The sequence below is a fragment of the Arvicola amphibius genome, chromosome 10, assembly GCF_903992535.2.
Source record: "Arvicola amphibius chromosome 10, mArvAmp1.2, whole genome shotgun sequence".
In the NCBI taxonomy this organism is placed as follows: Eukaryota; Metazoa; Chordata; class Mammalia; order Rodentia; family Cricetidae; genus Arvicola; species Arvicola amphibius.
In genome coordinates, this window is record NC_052056.1 from 2287507 (window position 1) to 2311923 (window position 24417).

At 47.8% G+C, this 24417-nt stretch overlaps 1 protein-coding gene across 2 annotated transcripts; it reads right to left on the reverse strand.

The window, feature by feature from the left end:
• Nucleotides 1–4032: 4032 nt before the first annotated feature.
• Get1 (guided entry of tail-anchored proteins factor 1) lies at nt 4033–20697 on the reverse strand. 2 transcript variants are annotated; one of them, XM_038345376.2, is made up of 5 exons: nt 20500–20697; nt 11459–11624; nt 9416–9483; nt 7797–7951; nt 4033–5120 (listed from the first exon to the last, which is right to left on the reverse strand). In XM_038345376.2, exons 1-5 carry the CDS (start codon nt 20599–20601, stop codon nt 5084–5086), a joined length of 528 nt encoding a protein of 175 aa, XP_038201304.1. In that variant the 5' UTR covers nt 20602–20697; the 3' UTR covers nt 4033–5083. The 2 variants fall into 2 exon arrangements, with proteins under 2 accessions (XP_038201304.1, XP_038201305.1); XM_038345377.2 differs by having other exon boundaries at nt 7797–7911; nt 20500–20696.
• Between the last annotated feature and the right edge of the window lie 3720 nt (nt 20698–24417).

Consider the following 24417-nt stretch of genomic DNA (forward strand, 5'->3'; position numbering starts at 1 on the left):
ACCGGTTTATTTACAGAGCTTGGAGATCTGGGACTCACAGCGACTCTTGCTCAGCCTGAGGCATACAAACTCTGTCAGCAGGACTGCTGTCAAAACGTCATGGAAGAGGCACTGGCAGCAAGACAGCCATCAGACTCAAAAAGATAGTACAGGGATTCACGCTCTGCCTCATGCTCATTGCCGGTGGTCTCCTGAGTGCCCTGCCTTAGTGAGCCAATCTGTGCCTGTATAGGAGGCTGTATTTTTTGTTGTTGTTGAGATATATTACTCTTTTGTTACATAATGATCTTTCCTCTTAACCTTGTCCTGAAACCACTGTATGCTGGAGCTAGCTGCTCAGTTCGAAGAGCTTTTGCTGGAGCTATAAAGGGTCGGGGTTCCCACCTACACTGGGTAACTCGCCTTCACTTCGCTAAAGGAGCAACTGTCTCCGGATGTTCATACGCTAGTGTATATTAGCACCAATGGCTCGGTGCCTGCCGAGGGGTGATGCTGCTGCCGCCTGTGGCCACTCTCACCCACATCTCAACACTCAGGAGGCAGAGGGGTATTCTTCATGGTGGGTTCCAGGCCAGCCAGGGCTGCACAGGAAGACTCTGCCTCAAAAAAATTAAAATTAAAGAAAATTAATTTTAGTTTTTCAGGTTTTTTCCTTTCATCGGTTTTTAAAGTGCATACACAGCAACATTCATAAACAGGCATCTTGGAGAACCCTTGGAAGCAGGTAGCAGTGGAGCGTGGAGAACTGACAGGGCAGAGGGACAGAGTCGCTTTCTGCTGCACCTTTCCCTGGTTAATTCAATGTTTATTACCCATTTTTAAACAAATACAATTCTGGGGGGAGAGACACAGTGATATCCCCCACTCAGTCTTACACACATTATACACGTGGGGACACGAGCAGTCTTACATTATACACGTGGGGACACGAGCAGTCTTACATTATACACGTGGGGACACGAGCAGTCTTACATTATGCATGTGGGGCACTAACGTGGGAACAAACTAACCCTCTGTCACTGTTTTCCTGCAGTCAGCTGACATCACACATCCCTGGAGAGGCCTAGGTCTGGATGACGTAAGCACCGCATAAGCACCGTTCCAGATGGCAGCTCACTACAAAGGACCAAGGTGCAAGCATGCCCTCCCCAACCCCGAGTGCCGAGCTCCTGAAGCGAGCCCAGATTCTGCAGCTTCCAGTGCCGTCCCAACCTCCTCAGATCCTCGACTGATCTGTAGACCAAGTGTTTGCTGAGGGGTGGGGATGCTGGAGCGGACGGGCAGGCCAATGCTGGCAATGCCTACTGCTGCACACCACTGTGCCCTCTATATACCCAGCCAAGTCACCCTGGTGCCGTGTAAGTCTGCAGCGTCTGCTGCTCGGGTGGTGCTCCATCTGACGCTCGTCCTATTCACAGTACAGTCAGCCAAAAGAACAAGCTGTTTATGAGATTACTAGGACACATAAGAATATAAATATGATCCTTCAAAGCCCAGTGCTGTGCCTTTAATCCCAGCAGCTAGGAGACAGAGACAAGTGAATCCCTGCAAGTTCCAGGTCAGCCTGGTCTCCGTATTGAGTTCCAGGTCAGCCAGATGTGCAGAGATATGTGCTGCTACTAGCTTGTAGCTTCTCTGTGCTATGGCTCCCCAGAACCTAGGCTATCAGCACTGGCCAATACTGTAACTAGGAAAAGTGCTTCAAAAACAGACTTGGAGCCAGGTGAAGCAGCACACACCTTTAATCCCAGTATTTGGGAGACAGAGGCTGGTGGACCTCTGTGGGTTCAAGGCCAGCCTGGCCTATGGAGAGAGTTCCAGAACAGCCAGGACTACATTGAGAGACTATGTCTCAAAAAAAAAAAAACAAAAGATAAACACTGAGACTTGGCAGAACTCTGTCTTGTAACTTCATGAGCCAAATGAATGTCAGTTCAAATGAACTGATCAGACCTCACCTTGCTTCACTGCTCCACCTACACAGCACACTTCATTTGAAATGCTTTAAATAAAAACACATAACATGGTCTCATGAACACACATAAGAACCACTATGAAAAATTAGCAGGCTTAGATGCATGGTGATGCTCTTCACATGGTTTTACACTGAACCTGGTCCAACAAATGACATTTCAAAGAGGAGGACAAGCACAAACAACATCCACTAGTGTCATTTTCAGGTGAACTTCAAGAAATAAAAAGCAGAATTCTTGTAGTGGTATTTTTTTTTCTTAAAAAAAAAAAAAATGTGTGTGCGTGTTTGGTTTTTTTTTTTCTAAAATTACAAACGGCACCGCTGAACAGCCTGCGCCTGGCCGGCCTGAGCTCCCTCCGACTTTCTTTAGTGCCGGTGTCACACTCAAAGTGTGTTCATCCTTAAGAGTCAAAGTACAGGAAACAAAAGGATGAATTTAGAGGAATGTGGTCATGCAACCTCATTCTGTCTGATGCTTATAGCCTCATCTACCGAATACAAAAATATACAAAGCTTCTGCCCCAAACCACACAGAGCAAACATGAATGACGTTTCACAAAAGGCAGAGATTAAAGAAGTGCTTGCTTCTGATGACGAGGAAGAGATTTCTGCTACAGAAGAAAAGGCTCATGTCCCGAAGCTAACAGAGACAGCTAAAGGTAAACCTGATAAAATGGAAAGACTCAGACAGGAAGAGCAAAAAAGGAGAACAAAGAGGAAAGACAGGATCTCCGGGAAAAGAGGAAAATACAGCTTGAATTAGCAAAAAGAGCTGAGCAGGTAAATGAGGAGGATGAGGATGAAAACCAACCAAGGTACAGCAAAAGTTTTTAAAGAGTACCACCCTGGAAGACGCAAGCTCAGTTTTGAAGAAATAGAAAGGCAAAGGAGAGGTGAGGAGAGAAAAGCCGAGGAGGAGCCTGGAGAACAGAGGAAGAGAGGAAGCATTTGGGGAGCAAGGAGAAGCACGGTATTAGATGATTCCCCAGAGACAGATACATAAAACGGTTTCTCAAGGATCTCTGATGCCTGGAAAACTGGAAATTAATTTTTGAAGAATTATTAAAACAAAAACATGGAAGAAGAAAGACGATGAACAGAGGAGGAACAGAAGCATAAACTAGAAATGCAGAAACGGATTTGAGAACTGAGACAAGGAATGGGAGACGAGGAAGAAGAAAACGAAACTTTTGGACTGAGTAGAAAATATGAAGAACTAATCAAATTAAAAAGAGGTTCTATTCAAGCTAAAAATCTAAAAAGCAAGTTTGAAAAAACTGCAGTTGTCTGAAAAAGAAATACAGAAAAAGATAGGAGAGGGAGCAGAGAGGAGAGCGACTGACCTTGAAAGAGCGAGAAGCAGAAAACTTCCACAAGGTACACGATTATTGTATTTGTTATAACCTTAGTCGTGTGTGTGTGTGTGTGTGTGTGTGTGTGTGTGTGTGGTTTTGAAGTTAGCAGTTAAATATTTTCCTTGCCACTTCAAAAACGTGTTAACAGCACCAGATGCAGACAGACAGTGTGGATTACAACTGTGCACTCTTAGCTTGTGATAGCCGATTACATGGGAAATTCAGCACAAAGCTGTGGTTCTGCTGCTGTATCAAAGCTGGTTAAGCAAGCAGGCTGAATACAATGCAGCCTGAAGTCTTATGTGATCTCAAAGTGTATGCACTTTAGCTGTGAGGTCCAGCAATAGTTCCAGTCATTAAGAATTTAAGAAATTTTTTTCATAATTTATTGATTCACTGAACAATCTGAAAAAGTCTTTAAAATTAAATAAAATAACTAGCTCCTGAAAGATGTACTCTGACTCCCAAATACACACTGTGGGACACACATATAATGTAATAAAAATAATAAATATAAGAAAATTAATTTAAAATTTCCCACATTTTATATCACAAAAACAGGACTTAGATGTAATATTTGAGCAACTGCCATAAACTCATTCTTTTGAGATGTTTGTAAGGTGTAGTTAGAAAATGTTTACCTAGATCTTGCTCAAAAAAAAAAAAAAAACTCAAAATGCAGAACTCTGACAACTAGACAAATTTCCAAAAAGATTTCTATGTATCATTCCAGAGAAGGTCTGGGGTAATCTGGGGTTCAGTCTGAGAGCATTGCATAAGATGCACCCGGGAAGACGTTCAGATAGGATGTGTCCACGGAGCGTAACGCATACGGAACAATTTGCCAGCTGACAGTATAACACAAGGCTGAATGCACATAACACAGAAACATTCTGAGTTTGTCATCCCCCATAAACTGCTGTGAGAAATGAGGAATTTCTTCAAACTGACATAAAGTCATCACTCTGCATAGCCAACGTGTACAGAAACAGAGCGGTCAAGGGTATGGGGCGGTGCACGATCCTAACACCATCCCAAATCCAGACCTGTAAGTCTCTTCTAAAGGGATAGTCTATTCCAAAGGGATCCCAAATGTACAGGACTAAAGACTGTTCGTGTGTGCGTGTGTGTGTGTGTTCACGACACCAAGTGTGAAGGCCAGAGAGAAGACAGCTGTGGACTTGGTTCTCCCTTGCACGATGTGTGTTGTGTGTCGGGACCCAGATGCGGCGGCATCACATGAGGGCAGAGCACTGCCTGCAGGTGCCCTGGGGAGGGACCTCACCCTCCCAGGACCATAGGTCCTGTCTGCAGAAACTACTGATGTGAACATCATGTCCATGTCTTCTACAACACTGAAGTGTTTTGTGTGTGGTGCAAAAACAAAAACAAAACAAAAATGGCACTATTGGAGTTGTTAGGAAAGTCTCTGCAGCTGGCAGCAAAACCCAACCATGCTCAGAGCAAGCGCCAGCATGCAAATGCCACTTGACGGTTCACAGCCCACAGAGGTCCAGAACTATGTCAACAATACACTAACTGTCATACCGGTCTTTTTCTGGCTCAATAACAACTGTAGAAAATCCTGACTTGAACAAGACTCCCGGGTGACAGACAAAAACAAACATATTCCAAAACACAAAAACAAGAGCCTGTGGGCTTCTGTGTGGTCGTCGGAATCCTTCTGGTAAAGTTCTGTAGCCGCACACCCTCCGCTCAGCTGAAGGGGTGGAGTACAACAGCCACAACTTTATTACAGACTAAAATCCAGCAGGTGATTCCAATTCCACCTAAAAAGAAAGAAACTCGTGTCAGAGGATACAGTGGCAACACCTACAGGGAGGAAGATGCCGATTCCAAGTGTTGAGGGGTAAGAGAGGGAGCTCTTCAGACTACAGGTCACAGACAGGTACACTGTGTACCAAGCTGAACAACGGGCACTGTCTTATGTCCCTTTCCTGCTAGAGATGTCCCTGGGTATAACAATAGGCTATAACAACACCCTGACCACTATTTTACACTTCTCAAAAAAGTGTTATAAAGCTGGGGGAGGGGCTGGTGGCACACACCTTTAATCCCAGCAGTAGGGAGGCAGAGGCAGGTGAATCTCTCAGTTAGAGGCCCAGCTAGTCTATAGAGCAAGTTCCAAGACAGCCAGGGCTACACAGAGAAACCCTGTCTTTAAAAAATCAACAACAGCAAAAAAGCATTGTACTCAAAGTTATGTCTTCTCAGGCCTAAAGTAAAGACATCCTTATCCTTCGTGCCCGGGTTGCAAGGCCAACAGCTAGGCAGAGTGCCAGCAAGGTGACCTGCTGCTCCTTCGCCCTGAGCCCAGCAGTGTGGGCAGGGGGCGCAGCTGAGCTGAGGGTCCTGGAAACCGCTTCCACACATCAGAACCCGTGACTGGCAAGAATCACACTTGGCTTTTTACAGGCTCTTACACTGTAGTCCATGATGGCCTTGAACTTGCAGCAATCCACCCGCTTCAGCCTCCCAAAGGCTGGGACTGCAGGCATAAGCCACCGCATCCAGCAGTATCCCCTCGATCACCAACAATCAGGACCCGAGAAAGTGCACTAACAGGAAAATTCAAATAACAAGAAAATTCTTTGGCAGGGTCGTGGGGCCACACAGCACAGCCTACCGTCTCCTCCTCCTAGCCAAGGACCCTTGAAAAGGGGCCATTTGTGAAACACAAACTGGGTCCTAATGCTCAACCTATGGCGCCTTCACCTTGGACCCCAGCCACCAGGAAGCAGATCTGTATAAGTTACCTGCTGTGGAAAAATCTTTATACACGGGAAATATATACTGTTATCATGGTTAACAATGGCAGCCAGGCAGAAAGTAAAGGCAGGACAACCAAACTAAGGCTACTGGGATGAGGAAGGCAGAGGGTCGCCAGCCAGACACAGAACGAGTGGGACCCACGAAGGGGGATAGAGGTAAAAGCCACAAGCCTCGGGGCGGCACACAGATTAACAGAAATGGGTTAAGTTGTAAGAGCTGGTTGGTAACAAGCCTGAGCTATCGACTGAGCATTTATAAGGAATATTAAGACTCGGTGTGTTTATTCTGGGGCCGGCAGTCAGGACAGGGAAACTCGGCCTACAAGTACCCACTGTATATTTCATTACAGCAGACTGAACATATGAGACACAAGAAAGTGAAAAGGATACAGAATGAGTTAAGCCAGGTGGCCTTGATCATCTTAAGACAGACGGCAAAGACACACTGGAAGACACAGACTACAGCTCAGCTTATCTGTAACTGGCAGGAACTTTTTTACCCCCATTTTTCTAAGTAGCCCTACCTGGTCTGAAACTCCCTGTTTAGACCAAGCAGACCTTGAACTCACAGAGTTCCTCATGCCTGTTAAGTTAGTGCCAGACAGACTAAAAGTATACACAAGGCAACTGGCATTTTTTTTTGGGGGGGGGGGGGCTTTGTTTGGGTTTGGTTTGGTTTTTGGTTTTTCAAGACAGGGTTTGTCTGTGTATGGTGTGTGTGTGTGTGTGTGTGTGTGTGTGTGTGTGTGTGTGTGTGTGTGTAACAGCCCTGGCTGTCCTGGAACTCATTCTGTAGACCAGGCTGGCCTTGAACTCAGAGATCCACCTACCTCTGCCTCCCAAGTTCTGGGATTAAAGGCGTGCACCACCACCTGGCTTTTTTTTTAAACTGGCATTATTTTTAAAAAATTGTTCCCATGTTGTCAGGGCATGGAGGAGCACACCTTTAATCCCAGAAGCACTGGGGAGGGAGAAGCAAACAAATCTCTGCGAGCTGGAGGCCAACAGGTATAGAAGGATAGAAGCGGCTGGCCGCTTCCCGCCACCCGGCGAGCTTTACCCAAAATAATTACACAGAAACTGTATTCATTTAAACACTGCTTGGCCCATTAGTTTCAGCCTCTTACTGGCTAACTTTTACATCTTGCTTTAACCCATATTTAGTAATCTGTGTAGCACCACAAGGTGCTGTCTTACCAGGAAAGATCTTAACCTGCATCTGTCTCAGAGAGGAGAGTCATGGTGACTACCTGAAGCAGCTGCTTGACTCTGCTTTCTTTCTCCCACAATTCTGTTCTGTCTACTCTGCCTACCTAATTTTCTGTCCTATTAAAGGGCCAAGGCAGTTTCTTTATTAACCAATGAAAGTAACAAATAGACAGATGACCCTCCTCCATCATTCAGGGGTTGTGTCTGCTCATTCTTCAGTGACACAAACAGCCTTTAACATCCAAAAGCAACAGCCAATAGCAGCAAGCAGCTCAGTGCAGCAGCCACAGGGAGGAGGAGGGACCTCTGAGAGCCTGGGCTGTAACTGCTCCTGAGCATTCAGAGTAACCTGCAGGCAGCTTCTCGAGACCCCATACGGCTGAGGCGGGAAGGGCAGCTTGCGAAGGGGACAATGAGGACAAAGGCAGGTGGCCTGATCTCCCACCACACACCTCTACTGCCTACCTGCCACTCGAGTAGGAAAGGCCACCAGGCGGTCGAGCGGGGTGATCCACTTGCTGGGCACCACGGCCACGGGAACGGAGTAATACTTCCAGATGAGCGAGATCATCAACGCTGCCTGGAGGAAGATGTGGCAGAGGCCTCACATCCGTCAGTCCCTGCAGTACACACACACACACACACACACACACACACACACACACACACACACACACAGGACTTTAGACAAAATGTCATGTACTGGTGGCAGGTGTGTGGGCCTTCTCGTAGGAACACAGAAGTCTACATTCACTATTTAAATCAGCTGAGTCCGCCCACAATGTCGATCCTGAGTAGCTGAACTACATGACAAATATAAAAGAACTCGTGACTCCAAGATCCTAATAAGCACAGTCATCCCTACACAGCAGAGGTGCTCCCTTTGGCACCCCCATCAGTTTCAAGCTGGTAAAAACTAATGTCTTCTTTCCTGCCCTTCCCCAGAAGCAGCTTCTGTTGCCCCAAACTCTGCTCAAACGAGCAGACAGAAGAGGATGCCTGCCAGAGGCCTGGCTCTCTGCGGAACAGACAGAAGAAGGTGCCAGCCAGAGGCCTGGCCCTCTGCGGAATAGACAGAAAAAGGTGCCTGCCAGAGGCCTGGCTCTCCGCGGAACAGAGAGAAGAAGGTACCAGCCAGAGGCCTGGCCCTCTGCGGAATAGACAGAAAAAGGTGCCAGCCAGAGGCCTGGCCCTCCACGGAGCACAAGCTTATCAAGTAAGAGTGTCTCGAGCCACGTCTCTTCAGCCTTTCTCCGAGCTTCGTCTCTAGGGGAGCTGGCATGGGTGTTGTACCTCAGGAAAGACCCACACACAGCACTAAGTCCCAGGTCGCCCACATGCCGGCCAGCTGTGCAGTTGCAGCGATGCATCAGCAGCACCGCCAATCCCCCAGCAGGTAAGAATGCCAGGGGCCAAGGAAGGAGAAAAACCGGTTGGTGGGCTAGCAATGGCTCAGCATTTAAAAGCACTGCCCGCTCTTCCAGAGGACCCAGGTTCAATTCCCAGTACCCATGTGGTGGCTTACAACGGTCTCTAAGTCCAGTCCCAGGGGATCTGATACCCTCTTCTGACCTCCAAGGACACCAGGCACACACATGGTGCACAGACACAGATGCAGGAAAAACATTCATACTCATAAAGAAAATGAATAAATCTAAAAAAGAAAAGAACCAGGGAGCAAGGAAGGAACACAGTGGCTTCTAGGGCAGGGCAGGGTAAACCAGCTCTGAGGGCCTGGGTCTCCAACAGAGATGCTGCTGCTTCATTCTCGGAAATCCACAAATGGCTCAGCGGGCCCAGCGCCCACACAGATGCAGGAGAGCAAAGCATCCTGTCTACATTTCAGAGCTCAGGAGAGGAAGACACTGAGAGAATCTGCCTCACGACGTAAAATGGAGAGCAGTGCAGTCAAGGAAGACACCCAGCATCCACCTCCGGCCTCCGTGCACATCACACACATGTGCATGAGCACGAGGAAAAGCACATACACACACACACACACACACACACACACACACACACGTACACAAGCAGATGGAGCAAACAAGCAGCTGTCCGGAGCCCAGCCGACACCGCGTACTTGCCTGCAGTATGTAAAAGGCGACGCTTATAAACCACTTGATCTTGGCCAGCTGAGCTGTCCGTGCTTTCACTGAAAGGGAAGAGGTGAAACATGAACCAATCCTGCAAAGTTGAGAAAATACCCAAATACACAGAAATGTCATTTTCCCTTACAAAACACCTTCTAATTATAAATAAAATAATCAATATACTTAGAAATCTCAAACAGCCATGATGAAACTCCTCAGCCGGCACACTAACTAGGAAAATTTGAAAGGTGGTATTGTTATGCTATCTCAGACTGCATCCTGGAACCCCTGCACTCTCCCTGACCGCTTGCCACCGACCAACAGGACTGAGCATCATCTCCACTTTCTAACCTGCACCATCCCTGAACCACCAGCAGGAGTTCAGCACCCCCCCCCCCAGGCCTGCACAGGCCCCTGTGTGCTCTGCAGTGTGCAACCTACTCCACCTTACACAGTCCAGCAGGGCCTCTCAGGGCACACTGCTCTCTAGAGACACGTGTGTATGCACATGTGTGTGTATGTGTGAGTGAGACGAGAAAAGTGTGTGCCTGTGTGTGAGAGAGAGACGAGAGAGAAAGACTAAGAGGTGTGTGTGTGTGTGTGTCACTGTGGAGCCCTGGCTAGCTTGAAACTCACCAGGTAGACCAGGCTGACCTTGAATTCAAAGAGACCTGCCTGCCTCTGCCTCAGAGCGCTGGGACTCAAGTGCGCACCGCTCTTGGCACAAGAGCTGCTCCCTGACATCCATATGCTGTGGGCACGCTCCTGAGAGTGAGACAAAGTGCCCTGAGGACCCACTATGTGCTCCTGAGGACCCACTGTGTGCTGTGGGACAATGGTCTTGTACCCTGTGAAGCTTTGTCACTTGTACTGATTTAATAAAATGCTGACTGGCCAGTAGCCAGACAGGAAGTTTAGACGGGGTGATCAGAACAAAAGAATTCTTAGAAGAGGAAAGGCTCAGTCTGCAGTCATAACCCAGATGCAGAGGTAGCAATATGAGAAAGGTACCAAGCTACGTGGCTAACACAGACAGGAATTATGGGTTAATGTAGGATGTAAGATTTAGTTAATAAGAAAGCCTTATGGCAGTCCCTATGGTGGTGGAAGTGGTGGATATGGTAGCAGAAAAACAGCAGAAAAGGTCTGCAGTTCTTAGCAGGAGAGAGAGCGAGGAGTTGTCAGGAAAGCTGCAGGTTACTTTGAGACAGTTGTCCTAAATGCATTACAGGAACTATGAAAATCTGCCACAGAAGGAGCCATGATCCGTAGTCAGAAAAGTTACCGCAGCTTAAACAGGAGGCCCTTCTTGTTCAGGACTGTCAGAGCCAGAGTTTGCAAAAAATGCAGCTACTGATTAGTGCAATGCAGTGTCAATTAGATGTGCATTCCTTTGATCTGTTGTAGCTGTCTTTCTCTTTTACTTTTCATTACATCAGGTGTATTGCCCTGTAAATTGTGGTAGTGGTACCAGAAAAAAAAAAAAAAAAAAAAAAAAAAAAAAAAAAAAGAAAGAAAAAAAAAAGGGGGGGGGGGGGGGGGGGGGAAGGAAAGGAAAGGAAAGAAAGGAAAGAAGGAAGGAAGGAAGGAAGGAAGGAAGGAAGGAAAGAAAGAAAGAAAGGAAGAAAGAAAGAAAGAAAAAGAAAAAGAAAGCCAGCGTGAGTTAACAGGCCAACCAGTTTATGATTAATATAGGCCTCTGTGTGTTTCTTTGGGACTGAACGGCTGCAGGACCAGGCAGGACAGAAACCTCTGTCAACAACTGTGTGACCTTTATCTGGACTTTCCTCAGCAAAGCATCAAACCTGGAAATGAAAATCTACAGGATGAAGAAAAATCTACGATGATTTCTAGATCTAGAAAGCAAATGTTTACCAGTGAATAGGAAGAAGTGATTGTGGCAGATCCTGCATACAACCAACAGGTCGTTCACCGTAGGCCACCTAGGATGCATACACCTCAAATCCATACACCAAGGCCCTCCCCGATCAGCCCTCACGACACATGCCAGGTTACAAGTGACTGCAAGATGGGTACCGTGAGTTTTGAGCTTGTCCGTCATTTTGTTGATCTTTCTTTCCAGCCGGGCATATCTGGCAAATTCGTCCATCATGTTGACAGTGGACAGCTCCTGCTTCATGTCCTGGATCTCCGCCCTCATCTGCGACTCCTGTTCTGCATCCTTCTGCAGCACCCTGGACACCTGGCAGGGAGGAGGCCAGCATCAGTGTCCTTCCACGTAGAGAAGAGTGGGTTCCCTCGGCTCTGAAGAGGGACCTGCGTGTGCTCACCAAGACCCAGCCAATCCAGGACTGGCCTTCGAACAGGCCCAGCTACTACACTGGGGAGTCATGTGAAACAGAAATAGCCCCTGCAGCCAAAGCAGAGCAGGACAGCAGCGGCCACCAGGTGGCGCCCACCAACTATCAGAGCTTGTCAGGGACGGTGCAGAGCAGAAAGGCACAGGTCAGACCAGCCCCATCATCAAATGGAAGCTCTGACTATACCAGTGGATGTCAGATGCAGTAACAGCACACTGTCAGGAACCCTCCAAACACAGCAGCGGCTCTGCAGAGCCCCTGCCAGAGTCAGAAGCCCCCCCTCCCCCCGACTGGATACATCAGTGATCACCACAAACACAGTCATGGTGGAAAGAACCTCATTTAATGAGAAACCAAAGCAGGCCTTTGACACGTTTGTCACTAGCCCTACAGCCAAGAACTCTGCTCACTCACCAAAGGGCTGTCAGCTTACCTTCAAGGGTTCAGCAGGGCGGGGGGGGGAGGGCAACAGGGGACACAACTTTTTAAACTGTATGACTAACTCCTGCATGTGACATTTTGTCCAAACTTTTTAAGAATAGCTATTTTTTAAAAATGAAAAGTGGAAATATCTGAAGTGTACCTGGCCCACAGCAAGTGTCACCCCCGGCTCAGAGGACCCCTCTGCTTGCCACACAGTAGGGCAACTTCAGTTACAGCCAGAAGCAAACCCTTCACTCCACTGCGCACAGAGTCCAGGCATACAGGTGAGGCCCCCTCATGAGCCCCCACAGCAGAGCCCTGAGGCTGGGGCCAGCACTGAGTCATCCTGGCGGCTGTACACTGAGCTCACTACTGGGTCAGTCTGAGGCTGGTACACGGAAAAGGTATGCAAAACAGCCTCTCTTTGCTACCCACGATCCACCGCTCAAACAGAGCATTAGTCTGGCCTGGTCCGGCCTGGTCCACCCTGGTCCACCCTGGTCCACCCTGGAGACGAAAACAGGAATGGACCAAAGTCTCTAAAAGTCACCAAGGCACACTGCAGAACACTCAGGGGTTAAGAGCACTTTTCTGTTTTGTTTTAATAGAGAATTAGGGCTGAGTTTGCAGCACCCATATGGTGGCTCACCACCATTTGTGACTCCAGTTCTAGGGTATCCAACACCCTCTTCTGAATCCATGGGCACCCAGCATCCAGGTGATATACAGACATACATCATACATGCAGGCCCAACACCCACACGCACATAAATAATTTTAAAGGTCATACACCATTTTTTTTTTGCCAGTTCTTTCTATTTATTTTTATTTTATGTGCATTGTTGTTTTGCTATGGGTGTCAGGTTCCCTGGAACTGGAATTACAGACAGTTGTGAGCGGCCATGTGGTTGGTAGGAACTGAACCCAGGTTCAATTCTGGAAGAGCAGTCAATGCTCTTAACTGCTGAGTCATCTCTCCAGCTCCCATACACCATTTAATGATAGTCACAGAGCTACCATTCAAAATCAGGGGCTCTATAAAGGCTGCTTAAACAGGAAACAGGAGAAAGCTGGGCCTGGGGGTGCACACTCATAGCCCCATCGCTGGGGAAGCTGGGCCTGGGAGTGCACACTCATAGCCCCATTGCTGGGGAAGCTGGGCCTGGGGGTGCACACCCATTGCCCCATCGCTGGGGAAGCTGCAGCAGGAGCTGCAGCAGGAACTGCTGTTTCAAAGCCAGTCAGGAGCGCATGGCCACCTCCAGACCAATGGGAAATGCACACTGGGGCCTATCTCAGAAGAAAAACCAGCTTTTAGATGATCCAGACTCACAAATGCCCTGGAGACAGAACTGAGACTCTGAAACACTAAATAAGTTTGTGAAATTTCTATCGAGTTGATTCAGGTGGTAGAGACATCCAGAGAATGAAGGACAGATGCTAGCCTTCCTTCTTCCCACCCTGCCGGCAAGAGACTTGGAGTTACTCATGGAAGGGCCAAACCCCAATTCTACCACTGATGACCCAAGAGCCAGATAGGTCTGAAAGCTGGTGGCAGGAATTAAACAGTCTGGCTCCTCCCTCCTGCAATTCCACAGGCAAGCACAAAAAAGACCAACCCAGGTCACCAGCATGGGTGTGTCTCCAACACCCATCTCATCTCACGAATGAGCCACGACCAAAGGCAGAAAGTCCAGCGGCCTGCTGTCCTCAACTAGTACCAGATCATCTACAGCAACTCTTTGGGCTGGGCCCATCTCCTCCTGGGATGCTGGTTCCCCACTCCTGCACCCTCAATGGCCCTGTGGGCCAAGCACTCCACCCATCACCCCAGGAACATACCTCAGTCAGCTCTAGAAGTAGATCCTGTTAGGTTACTATGTCATCCTAATACTTGGAAGCCGCAAAAATCCTGTCCCAACCAGTTATAGTGGTGCACGCCTTTAATCCCAGCACTTGGTTGGCAGAGGCAGGCAGATTCCTGAGTTAGAGACCAGCCTCGTCTAGAGAGTGATTTCCAGGACAGCCAGGGCTACACAGAGAAACCCTGTCTCAATCAATCAATCAATCCAAAACTCTCATACAATGACCTTGCTAAGAGACTGGTCTGTAGAAACGGAGTACCTAAGGAAAATGCTCCAGACAGGTCCTGGAAGGAGCACAAGTGAAGGGTAACGTAGAAACTGCTGGGCACACATCGTGAACCAGCCAGGCCCCAGAGGCGTGTGTGCGGTGTGCTCCTACCAGGAAAGCAAGGTCTGTCAGGAGGTCCACACGGGCACCTGCACACTGCAACTCTCAGGGCTACACCCCACTTCTGCCAGGGCAGTTCCTTGGGCACTTGAACATCAGAACTCGCCCCAACCTGTACATGTGAGTTCAGGCCAAGCAGTGTGCCTCCCGTGCATGTGCACGGAGTGTCCTATGTCCTCTTAAGACAACGCTGGAACCCCTACTTTATGAATTAGACAGTCTCAAGCACAGGCAGCAACCCCACCCCAGCAGTCGCCCTGCAGAACTGAGGGTGCTCACCCTCCTGACTGCACTGATGCCCAGAAGACCATGAGCAAAGTTACCGCTTAGAATCTCAGTGAGGGAGGCTACACTCTGAACTCCTAACCACGGCGCTACGGTCCCAACCCAACCATCTTGTCATCAATGTTACACTTGGTCATTCAAATCAGAGGCAGCGGGTAGAGGTGCTCTAACCATTGTGAGGACCAGGGTGTTCCCAACAGCTCCCTCCCTGGAAACCCAGCAACCAAACAAATGGGCTCTCTCCATCCTCTCCCCTGTTCTGAACACCAATTCAGATGGGCTGTTCTCTACTACGGTATTAAATCATACATTACCTTTCTGCACCCAGCAACCATCCCGGGTGTCACTCCCAAAGGGGTTGGGCTCATGGATTCAAGGCAGAGGCCACACAGCCCACGGGACGGCCCAGGTCAGGTCCCGGTGCCTCCTCCCAGCACTGACGCCCGATGCACCGAGGTAAACACTCAGGCATGTACACCTACAGTGGCAATCCTTCCTGACGAGGGGCTGATAGAGCACAGTGAGTCTTGTAAAGTTATACTGGAGGACTTGAGATGATGGCAGGACCTGCATCTCTTCCCTATCTCCCTGCTACTGGAAACTCATGACGAACTCACTGAGGACAGCCACACACGGCCTCCCTGAGCAACTGAGCTCCACTGTGATGAAAGGGTGCGAGACACAGGAAGGAAGAGAAGGAGCCACACAAAGGCCGGGAGGTGGACCCGTGGTTAAAGCTCTTGCCGTACACGCATGAGGAAGCCACCTAAAAGGTGGATATAGGAGATGCCCCTCTGTAATTCCAACCTTGGAAGATAGAGACGGGATCCCCACAGCAAGCTACCTAAGAAGACTACCTTATCAGTGTGCTCTAGGTTTGAGAAATAAAACTACACAAGGAATCAGGAAGAAAACACACATAACCTATAGCACACCTCGGCCGTCTGCGCTCTACGTGCTACCATATAGTTTGTGAACCCAGCATAGAGACAGAATCCCCACAGCAAGCTACCTAAGAAGACTACCTTATCAGTGTGCTCTAGGTTTGACGGAGAGACCCTGCCTCAGTGAGTAAGACTGACCGAGGACTATCCCGGATATCAACCTCAGTCCTCCATTTGTGCATGTCCACACACACATATGAGATTGAGAAATAAAACTACACAAGGAACCAGGAAGAAAACACACATAACCTATAGCGCACCTCGGCCGTCTGCGCTCTACGTGCTACCATACAGTTCGTGAACCCAGCAAGGGGCTGGAGACTGAAACACACAAAGACACAGAGACAGGGGTCATCCTTGAAACAGAAATGCCCCCTTTATTGTGTCCAGAGGCAGCTTATATAGGGATCCTTAACTGATAGCCACGCCCCAGCCAAACACACCAGAAACTACTCCCTTGCCATCAGGAACGCCTGAGGGTCTCGTGCTCAGAGCAGCTGCAAGCGTTACAAGTTGTTTACCAGAAATTCAGGATCTGGGGGGGGGGTTCACGGCTCCCAACAATAACCGGAATGAACCCCACAAAGGGTTGCTGTCGTAAGGTGCTCTACCCACCGAAACAAACAAACAGATTACAGGGACAAAGGAGAAAGGCTTCTCCAGGAAGATCCAGTTTCCATCTCTCCCCTTGAAAGACTCTAAATGCATTTGTAAGCCCCCTCAACACTAAGACATTTTTCTAAAACCTTACACTCACTCTCTCTTGGAAACGGACAGACGCCCACACACACATGCAGGACTGCTCATCCTCCTGTGTCCTTGTGAATAATCTTCAAACATAACTCCATTCTAGGAATTGAGGCAAATACAACCCACAGATGTTGACTCAGTTCCTGATGTATTGATTTAGTCACTAGAACAAGGTCAGGAAGACCACAGAGATGCTCCCTTATCTCACCCGATCAAGCGGCTATTCTCCTGCCCTGGAATAGACCAATCACTGCTAGTAACTCTTTAAATAAGCCAATCCAATAAGTTGGAAAACAACCTTCAGGTCTCCCCGCCCCCTTGTATCTGTGGCTTTTTGCTTTAAAAGATGGACTGTAACAGCTATCGGGTGTCCTTCATATCCCGAACCTGAAGGGCCCTGTCATGACAGAATAAAAATCCTCTTGCTTTTGCATCAATTGTGCCCGTGTGAGTGGTGTCTGGAGCGACTCCCCCCTGATGTTTGGACTTCTGGTCCAACACTTTGGTGCACTGGCCGGGAAATGAGTTGCTTCTGGACCCATTCCAGGCCCAGTTGGAGGCAAGATCGAGCGCTCTTATTGTCTTTGTCTGTCTGACTGCTTTGTTTCTGTGATTATTGTAGTGCTGCGCAGCTTCTGAAATTGTACCTACGTAGGGCCAGTATCTGTACTGGAGGACGCTCCAGTAATCTGTAAATCTGGAGGCCGCTCCAGTAATCTGTAAATCTGGAGGACGCTCCAGTAATCTGTAAATCTGGAGGACGCTCCAGTAAAATCTGTAAATCTGGAGGATGCTCCAGTAATCTGTAAATCTGGAGGACGCTCCAGTATCTAAAGGGGCTAAGAGTGACCAGGTCATTCCTCTAGTTCCCAGGAGGCATGGCTTTTTGCCGCTCACTTCCTCTGAATCTGTAGCGCTGCGCAGCTTCTGATTTTGAGTTTGGTTTTGGCTTTTCGTGTCTTTGTTTTTGTATATGTTTGTACTCGAGTCTAAATCTGGTACCATGGGGCAGTAAGTAACCACCTCTCTGACCCTAACTCTAACTTTAGAGAGAAGCTGCAGACCCAAAGAAATCTGAAAGAAACGCTGGCAGATGGTCTGCTTCCTGGAATGGCCCACTTTTGAAGTGGGCTGGCCATAGAGCGGGACGTTCAATCTAGATACTACTTTGCAGGTTAAAGAAAAAGTCTTCCAGCCTGACCCTTATAGCCACCCGGACCAGGTTCCCTATATTGTCACCTGGGAGAGCTTGTCCAGAGAACCCCCCCTACTCTGGGTCAAACCATTTTGTTACAGAGCACAGTGCAGGCACCAAGGCCGGCTCCCCTCCGACTTTGATAACAGCAGTCTGCCCCTCACCGTATCCCTTTTCTTGTGCAGGAGGCACACATGCCAGGGGGGTCCAAGATGGTGCTAATTCTTCCCCACAGGACCCAGTAAGCCTGGGGACCAGCAGTAGGCTGTTTCTCTGGGGTCGGATACCCTATTAGAAAGCAAAAGTTTCGTAAAGAGCCTGGACCTCTTCATTTTGGCAGCCAGGACTGGGTATGACAGCAGATAGAGAGATTGCAAATAAGTATCCCTGTGGCTTTTGGTAAACAGCCCATGTTTAGCTCTGAATTTGACACTTGACTGCTCACAATGCTTGTGATGAGGTGGGGGCCCCGAGTTGCCCCACATGGCAAAGATTCTCATTTATTATTAATATAAAAAGGTACATTTGGGGTTGTTTTCAGATTCTGTCTATGATGAAATAATTCTGCTATGTAAAATAGGCCCAAAAAGGATATTGCTAAGTTTTAAGGTAATATGTTACCTAATTCTGAAAATTCATCTTACTAATGTTCTGTAGTGAGGGGCTGCGGGCCTCATTCCTGCCGCCCGGCTCCTGGCCACCCAGCTAGCTTTACCCAAAATAATTACACGGAAACTGTATTCTTTTCAATACTGCCTGGCCCATTATTTTCAGCCTCTTACTCACATCTTGACTAACCCATATCTAATAATCTGTGTAGCACCACAAAGTGGTGCCTTACCAGGTAGATTCTAGCGTACGTCCATCTTGGGCTGGAGCTTCATCGCGTCTGGCTTCTCTCTTAGGAGAGGCACGGCGGTCTGCCTAACTTAGGAGAGATGTAGCATCTGACTGAGCCATCTACCTCACTTCCTTCTTCCTGTTCTGTCTACTCCGCCTACCTAAAGGCTGGGCAATCAAATGGGCCAGGCAGTTTCTTTATTAGCCAATGGGAGTCCTCCATCAATGTTCAAAGTAGCTGTATCAGTTTACATTTTTACCAAAAATGGGGGATTTTTATTCCACATTCTCTTAAGCGTAAATTGTCAAACAATATTTTTAATCTTGGTCATTTTTACAGGGATAAGATAAAATCTCAAAGTTGTTTGATTTGCATTTCCCCGATGATTAAGTATGTTATATTTAAGCAAATTTTAAATATCTTTCAGTTATTTTAAGTTCATCTGTTGAGAATTTACAGTTTAGGTCTGTAACATAATTTTATTGGATTATTTGTTCTTATGAGGACTAAGTTTCAAAGTTCCTTATATGTTTTTAAGATACCTTCCCATTCTATATTATGTTCTGTTGATTATATCCTTTGCTATACAAAAAGCTTCTCAGTTCTGGAGATCTCATTTATTGATTGTTTCTCTCAATGTCTATGCCACTGAGGCTGTGTTTGAAAGTGTATTTAAAACTTTTTTCTTCTATGAGGCTCAATATTGTTGGTTTTATGTTAAGGTCTTTGATTGGATTTTAGTTTTGTACATAAAGATAAATATGGATCTATTTTCATTCTTCTACATGATGATGCCTAATTAATTCTTAAAGGGAGAAACTGACAGTCAAAATGCCGGGCTCATGGCAAATCTCAGGGGGGCTGCAAGGCACCCCACTAATTCGGCCAAGGTAAAAGAGGTTCTCCAGGGGCCAGTTAAAATCTGTGTTCCTTAAATGTTTAATGGAGGTTTACAGGCATTTTACCCAATCTCTGAAGGTCAGCAGCCAGCGGTAGCCATGGTCTTCATAGGACAGTCAACATTAGATATATATATTAGATATAAAACCTTGCTTTTGCATCAATTGTGCCTGTGTGAGTGGTCTCTGGAGCGACTCCTCCCTGATCTTTGGACTTCTAGTCCAACACCCTCAGCCGCCCACACACAGACGGCTGCTGTGATCCCAAATGTGTAGGCTCACTAACTAGGTGTTCTCCACGCCAACCTGCAGACGCGGTCAGTTTCCACAGTCACGCACCTACAAGAGTTCCTCTGCCCCTTCTTCGGGCTCCACTGATTTGCTAAGACCAGCTCACAAAACTCAGGGAAACGTTCTTGTTCACAGGTGTATTACAAAGAATGTTTTCCAAGGCCACAGATACAGGCTGGAGGAATGGCTCGGCGGTTAAGCACACTTGCTGCTCTCGCTGAGGACCTGGGTTCCCAACACCCATGTGGCAGCGCACGCCATTTGTAACTCAGTTCCAGAGGGTGTGACAACCTCCACGGGCAACTGCATTCACATGGTACAAATACATACACTCGGAATATAGGATAACCAACAAATAAATCTTTAATAGCTACAGACTGGAGGGCTGGAGAGATAACCCAGTGGTTAAGAGCACTAGCTGCTCTTGCAGAGGACATGGGTTTAGTTCCCAGAACCCACAACTGCCATTCCAGTTCCTCTTCTGGCCTCAAAGGCACTGCACACGTGTGATGCACTTACATACATGCAGACGAAACACACATACTCATAAAAAAAGAAACGCGAGTTGAGCAAGAAGGGTATGGAGAAGGGGCCCTCTCTGCAGCCGGGGATCTGCCGCCCCAGGACCCGGCACCCGTGAGGATGCATGCCCGGGGCTGCTGCGTGGAAGTGGGTTACCAGCGCGACCCATCTGAGGCTTCCTGCTGCCAGAAGGCGTGGCTCCGGGAGTCCCCACCCTCCAGGGCGCAGTAAGCGGAGTTGATTGGAACCTGGCGACCTGTTAGAAGCTAGGAGCCACTGAAGGTAGAAACCCTGCAGCACACAACGGGCAAGGCCCGGCGCCCCAGAATCCGCCACCCCCCGGCAGCCACTTACGAAGGAGGACAGCGACGGCAGGAGGATCCGCAGCACGTTGCACCCGAACACGAAGCTCAGCACCAGCAGCCACGCCCAGCGGTCCGCCTCGGACTCGCTCATCCCGGCTCCCACGCCGCCAGCACCGCTACTGCAGCGCCATGGGGACCACGCCGCCGCGCCGGCCTGCGCCTGCGCACTGCAGCCCCCGTTCCGCGACTGCGGGCCCCGGAGCCCTATCTGTCAGCTGCGCCTGCGCCGGCGCTCAGCGGCTACGGCAGCACCATGGGAACCGAGCCGCCGCGGCTCGCGCCTGCTCATTTCCTCTCTCTGGGGCTCAGCGGGATGGTACTTAGGACGCCTCTTCGCCTTTTGCCTTCCCGGCTACCGTAGCCACGTGGTGCCCATACAAGTGTTAGCAAACAGTGATTGGGTTGCGCAGTGTCTGTAGTATCTGGAAATTATTTACGTTCTTACCGAATTACGTCACCTTTATTTTTATTATTGTTAATAATAATAAAAAAATTTTTGGTTTTCCAAACAGGGTTTCTCTGTGTAGCCCTGGCAGTCCTGGAACTAGCTCTGTGGCCCAGGCTGACCTCCAACTCACAGAGATCCGCCTTCCTCTGCCTCCCAAGTACTGGGCTTAAAGACTTCTGCCACCACCGCCAGACAACTCACCTTGTCTTTTTATTTATTTATTCTTAAATAAATTTATTTTAGGGTAAGTCTTTGCATGCATAGAAACCTGCTTCATCGTAGCAAGTAACTAAAAATTGTTTTCTAATCAGCTGCCTCAAGTTAAACGGCCTGTCTACATTTTTTTAAACTAAACACTAGTAAACACGAACAACGTATCAAATTGTATTTCTAAAAATAAGGTTATTAATCAAAAGAGACCACTTAGTGACTGTTTGAGACTTGCCAACCATGTGTGGAGTCTTAGGTCCCCGTCAGCACACTGGAGGAGGAAGGGGAAGGAAAGGGAGGAGGAGGAGGGACAGTTTTACAGTGAGCTTTTAATGAAATTACCTAAATTAGACAATAATGAATATTCATAACAAAACCCGATTCACTTCCATATGGTGAATAACATGATAAAATGTTAGCGTCTGAGAGTGAGTAATTGATAGGAATGATGAATAGTTCTACACATTAGGTGCAAGGAAACATGGATGGTTATTGAAAGACCCTAATTTCTAGGGTTCAGGGAAGGATCCCCCAGACTCAATAAGCTACGCCAATGGTTGCAAACAACAAGAGGTTCTTTGAAGGCGCCAGCAGGGAACTCAATACTCCAGTGAGACTGAGCCCCCCTGGTAGTCTTCCAGCAAGCATTTATAGGGTCTCAGGGTTACATAATAGGGAACCATAGCAACAGCAATATCATTGGTCAACTCAAATTAACATATGAGGGGATCAACATCAGGATGAAAACAAGTCTAACAGGATGAAAGCAAGTCTAACAGGACGAAAACAAGTCTAACAGGATGGAAACAAGTCTAACAGGAAGAAAACAAGTCTAACAGGATAAAAACAAGTGCATTTCCTTTTGGTAGAAACGGTCCACAGCACTAACTGGTAAAGCTATTGTACAGTAAACTGTCACTATTTTCTGGTTCAGCATATCTTATAACCTATATTAACTGTATAGATTGTGCACTTAAAGCTGTTACCAAGTTCTCAGAACCTTAAGAACAAAAACAAGTCTAAATTAAGCCAGTTTTCAGCCAGTTTCTGCCTCCTGAGCTTTGATACACAAAGGACTGGGTGTTTTTCTCAAGACTGCTCCTGCCGCCCACAGATACCCTGTTTTGCCCCCTTGGCAGGTGCAGCTGGTCTCAAGGCTGCTTCTGCTACTCATAGGTATCCTGTTTTTTTCCTAGTTGATCACAAAGACATCTTAAGATGGAGACTAGGGTTGGGGTCGTTCAGTTATCTGCTGTTAATCCCGCCATCTAGAATAAGACCACTACCACAATCTAAAGCCAAATTTGAAGCAAACTTTAATTAAATACTGACCAGGTGGATGGGCTCTGGCCAGGTTTATCTCTGGGTTTCCAGAAGATGTCTCCGAAACAAGGTTTGCAGCAGCTGAAGTATTTCCCACTAGGTCCAACCAGGGGCAAGCATACATCCTGACATACTTCCTGCCTGTGAACCTCCCTCCCACATGTGATCAACATATCCAGTGAGCTGGCTCAAACTTCTTTAGGGGAGTGAAAACAGGTGTCTTGTTATCTCCCATAAACAACAGCCTGGGACATTGCAGGAACTATCTGTCCTCGGGCAAGGGTCTTGCAGATCAGAGACATTTTTGTTTCATGGATAGGCATAGTATTTAAATTTTTAAATGTAACTTTGGTTTTCCCACTACCAGCAGTGGTGGAATGAATGCTGACAGTAGACTCCCTCTCCATAAGCTTCCCCTGCAGCTAGACTACCTAATGCTGCAACAGGCTGCCAGTTCCAACACACTGGAGCTTTAGATGGATTGAGGAGTAACCGCCTCTTGAGAAGTGATGACGGTTGTATCCGTGTCTCCCTCTCCCCACAACCATCCCCCACTCCCCCATGTCTGCTTACTCTCCAACCCCAAGTCTCTGCCTTTCAGAGAGAAGAGGAAAGTATTAATACTGCAGTCCCCACCCTATCCACCAGTCACACCACCCTAGGAGGACCATTCTGTCCCTGGCGAGGCAAGATGCTAATAAAAGTACTGGTGAGTATCCTGTAATAGATACATGCTGCCGAGGTGGACAAGCTCTTGCTGGCCTTCGGGAGCAGGTAATCTGAATGATTCATCTCATCTCTTAGTTCTGGGCACCACTCCCTGTTCTCAGTTGAAGACGGAGTTCTAATCTGTATAAAGAAAGTGTGAAAGTTAGCCGGGCGGTGGTGGTGGCGCACGCCTTTAATCCCAGCACTCCGGAGGCAGAGGCAGGCGGATCTCTGAGTTCGAGACCAGCCTGGTCTACAAGAGCTAGTTCCAGGACAGGCTCCAAAGCCACAGAGAAACCCTGTCTCGGAAAAAAAAAAAAAAAAAAAAAGAAAGAAAGTGTGAAAGCGTCGGTCAAGATCCGGTACAGGTTGTGGTAAGCAGAACTCCTAACGAGATCTTGCTTCTTTATTAATTCTGCTATGGTGACAGGGCATGACAATGCAGAGGTTCCTCCGTCTTGTATTCTTGCTGAGACCATCTCAGGTTTAAGTAAAATTTAACCTCCATGATGAGAATCCCATGGAAAATTACCCAAAATGACCTTCTGGGAACCCAAGGTCAAGATGCCCCAGCTAACATATCTTCTCTTAAACCGCCTGCTTATGCAAATCTCCCCTCCATGAAGAGATGCTAGGACATGGTTTCTGCCTTTTAAAACCCGTGCTCTGGACACTCAGTGTTACACTTAGGTCTTAGCCGACCGGGATAAAGACTTTCCACTGACTACAAACCGTGTTTGAATAGTCATCTCTAGTGGGCTCCCCTTAACACTGTAATAAATTACCACACATTGAGTGGTTTGAGTTTGCATGAATTTCTTACCTTATAGTCCTAGAGTTTAGAAATCTGAAGTAGGGCTCACTGGGCTAAAATTAAACTGTCTTCCTTCTGGAATTCCTAAGGCAGAGTCCATTTTCCAGCCTTTTCCAGCATTTGAGGCCAGCACTCTGGCCTCGTGGTTCTCATCCGTCCTCAGAATTGGTGACCCCAGCACTCGGTTTGGGCTCTCAGTCTGCCAACGTTCCGACCTCCCAATTTCCTCTTTCACTGTTGGAAGCCTTATGGATACACTGGATATCCATGTGAGTGACCAAAGGTAATCTTCCAGGCTAGGGACCTTTAAATCAGGCAGGAAGATGTGGAAGCAGAAAGACCAAAAAGTCAAGATCTGACCAGGCCTACTGTAGTGGTGCATGCCTTAAATCCCATTTGGGGAG

Bases quoted from the DNA above. Each gene is read 5' to 3' on its own strand.
- Get1 (XM_038345376.2), bottom strand. From the start codon at position 20,601: ATGAGCGAGTCCGAGGCGGACCGCTGGGCGTGGCTGCTGGTGCTGAGC. The intron at 11,625-20,499 runs GTAAGTGGCTGC...CCTCCCTGCCAG, and splicing joins TGCCGTCGCTGTCCTCCTTC to GTGTCCAGGGTGCTGCAGAA. The intron at 5,121-7,796 runs GTAGGCAGTAGA...CTTTCTTTTTAG, and splicing joins CTTTCCTACTCGAGTGGCAG to GTGGAATTGGAATCACCTGC.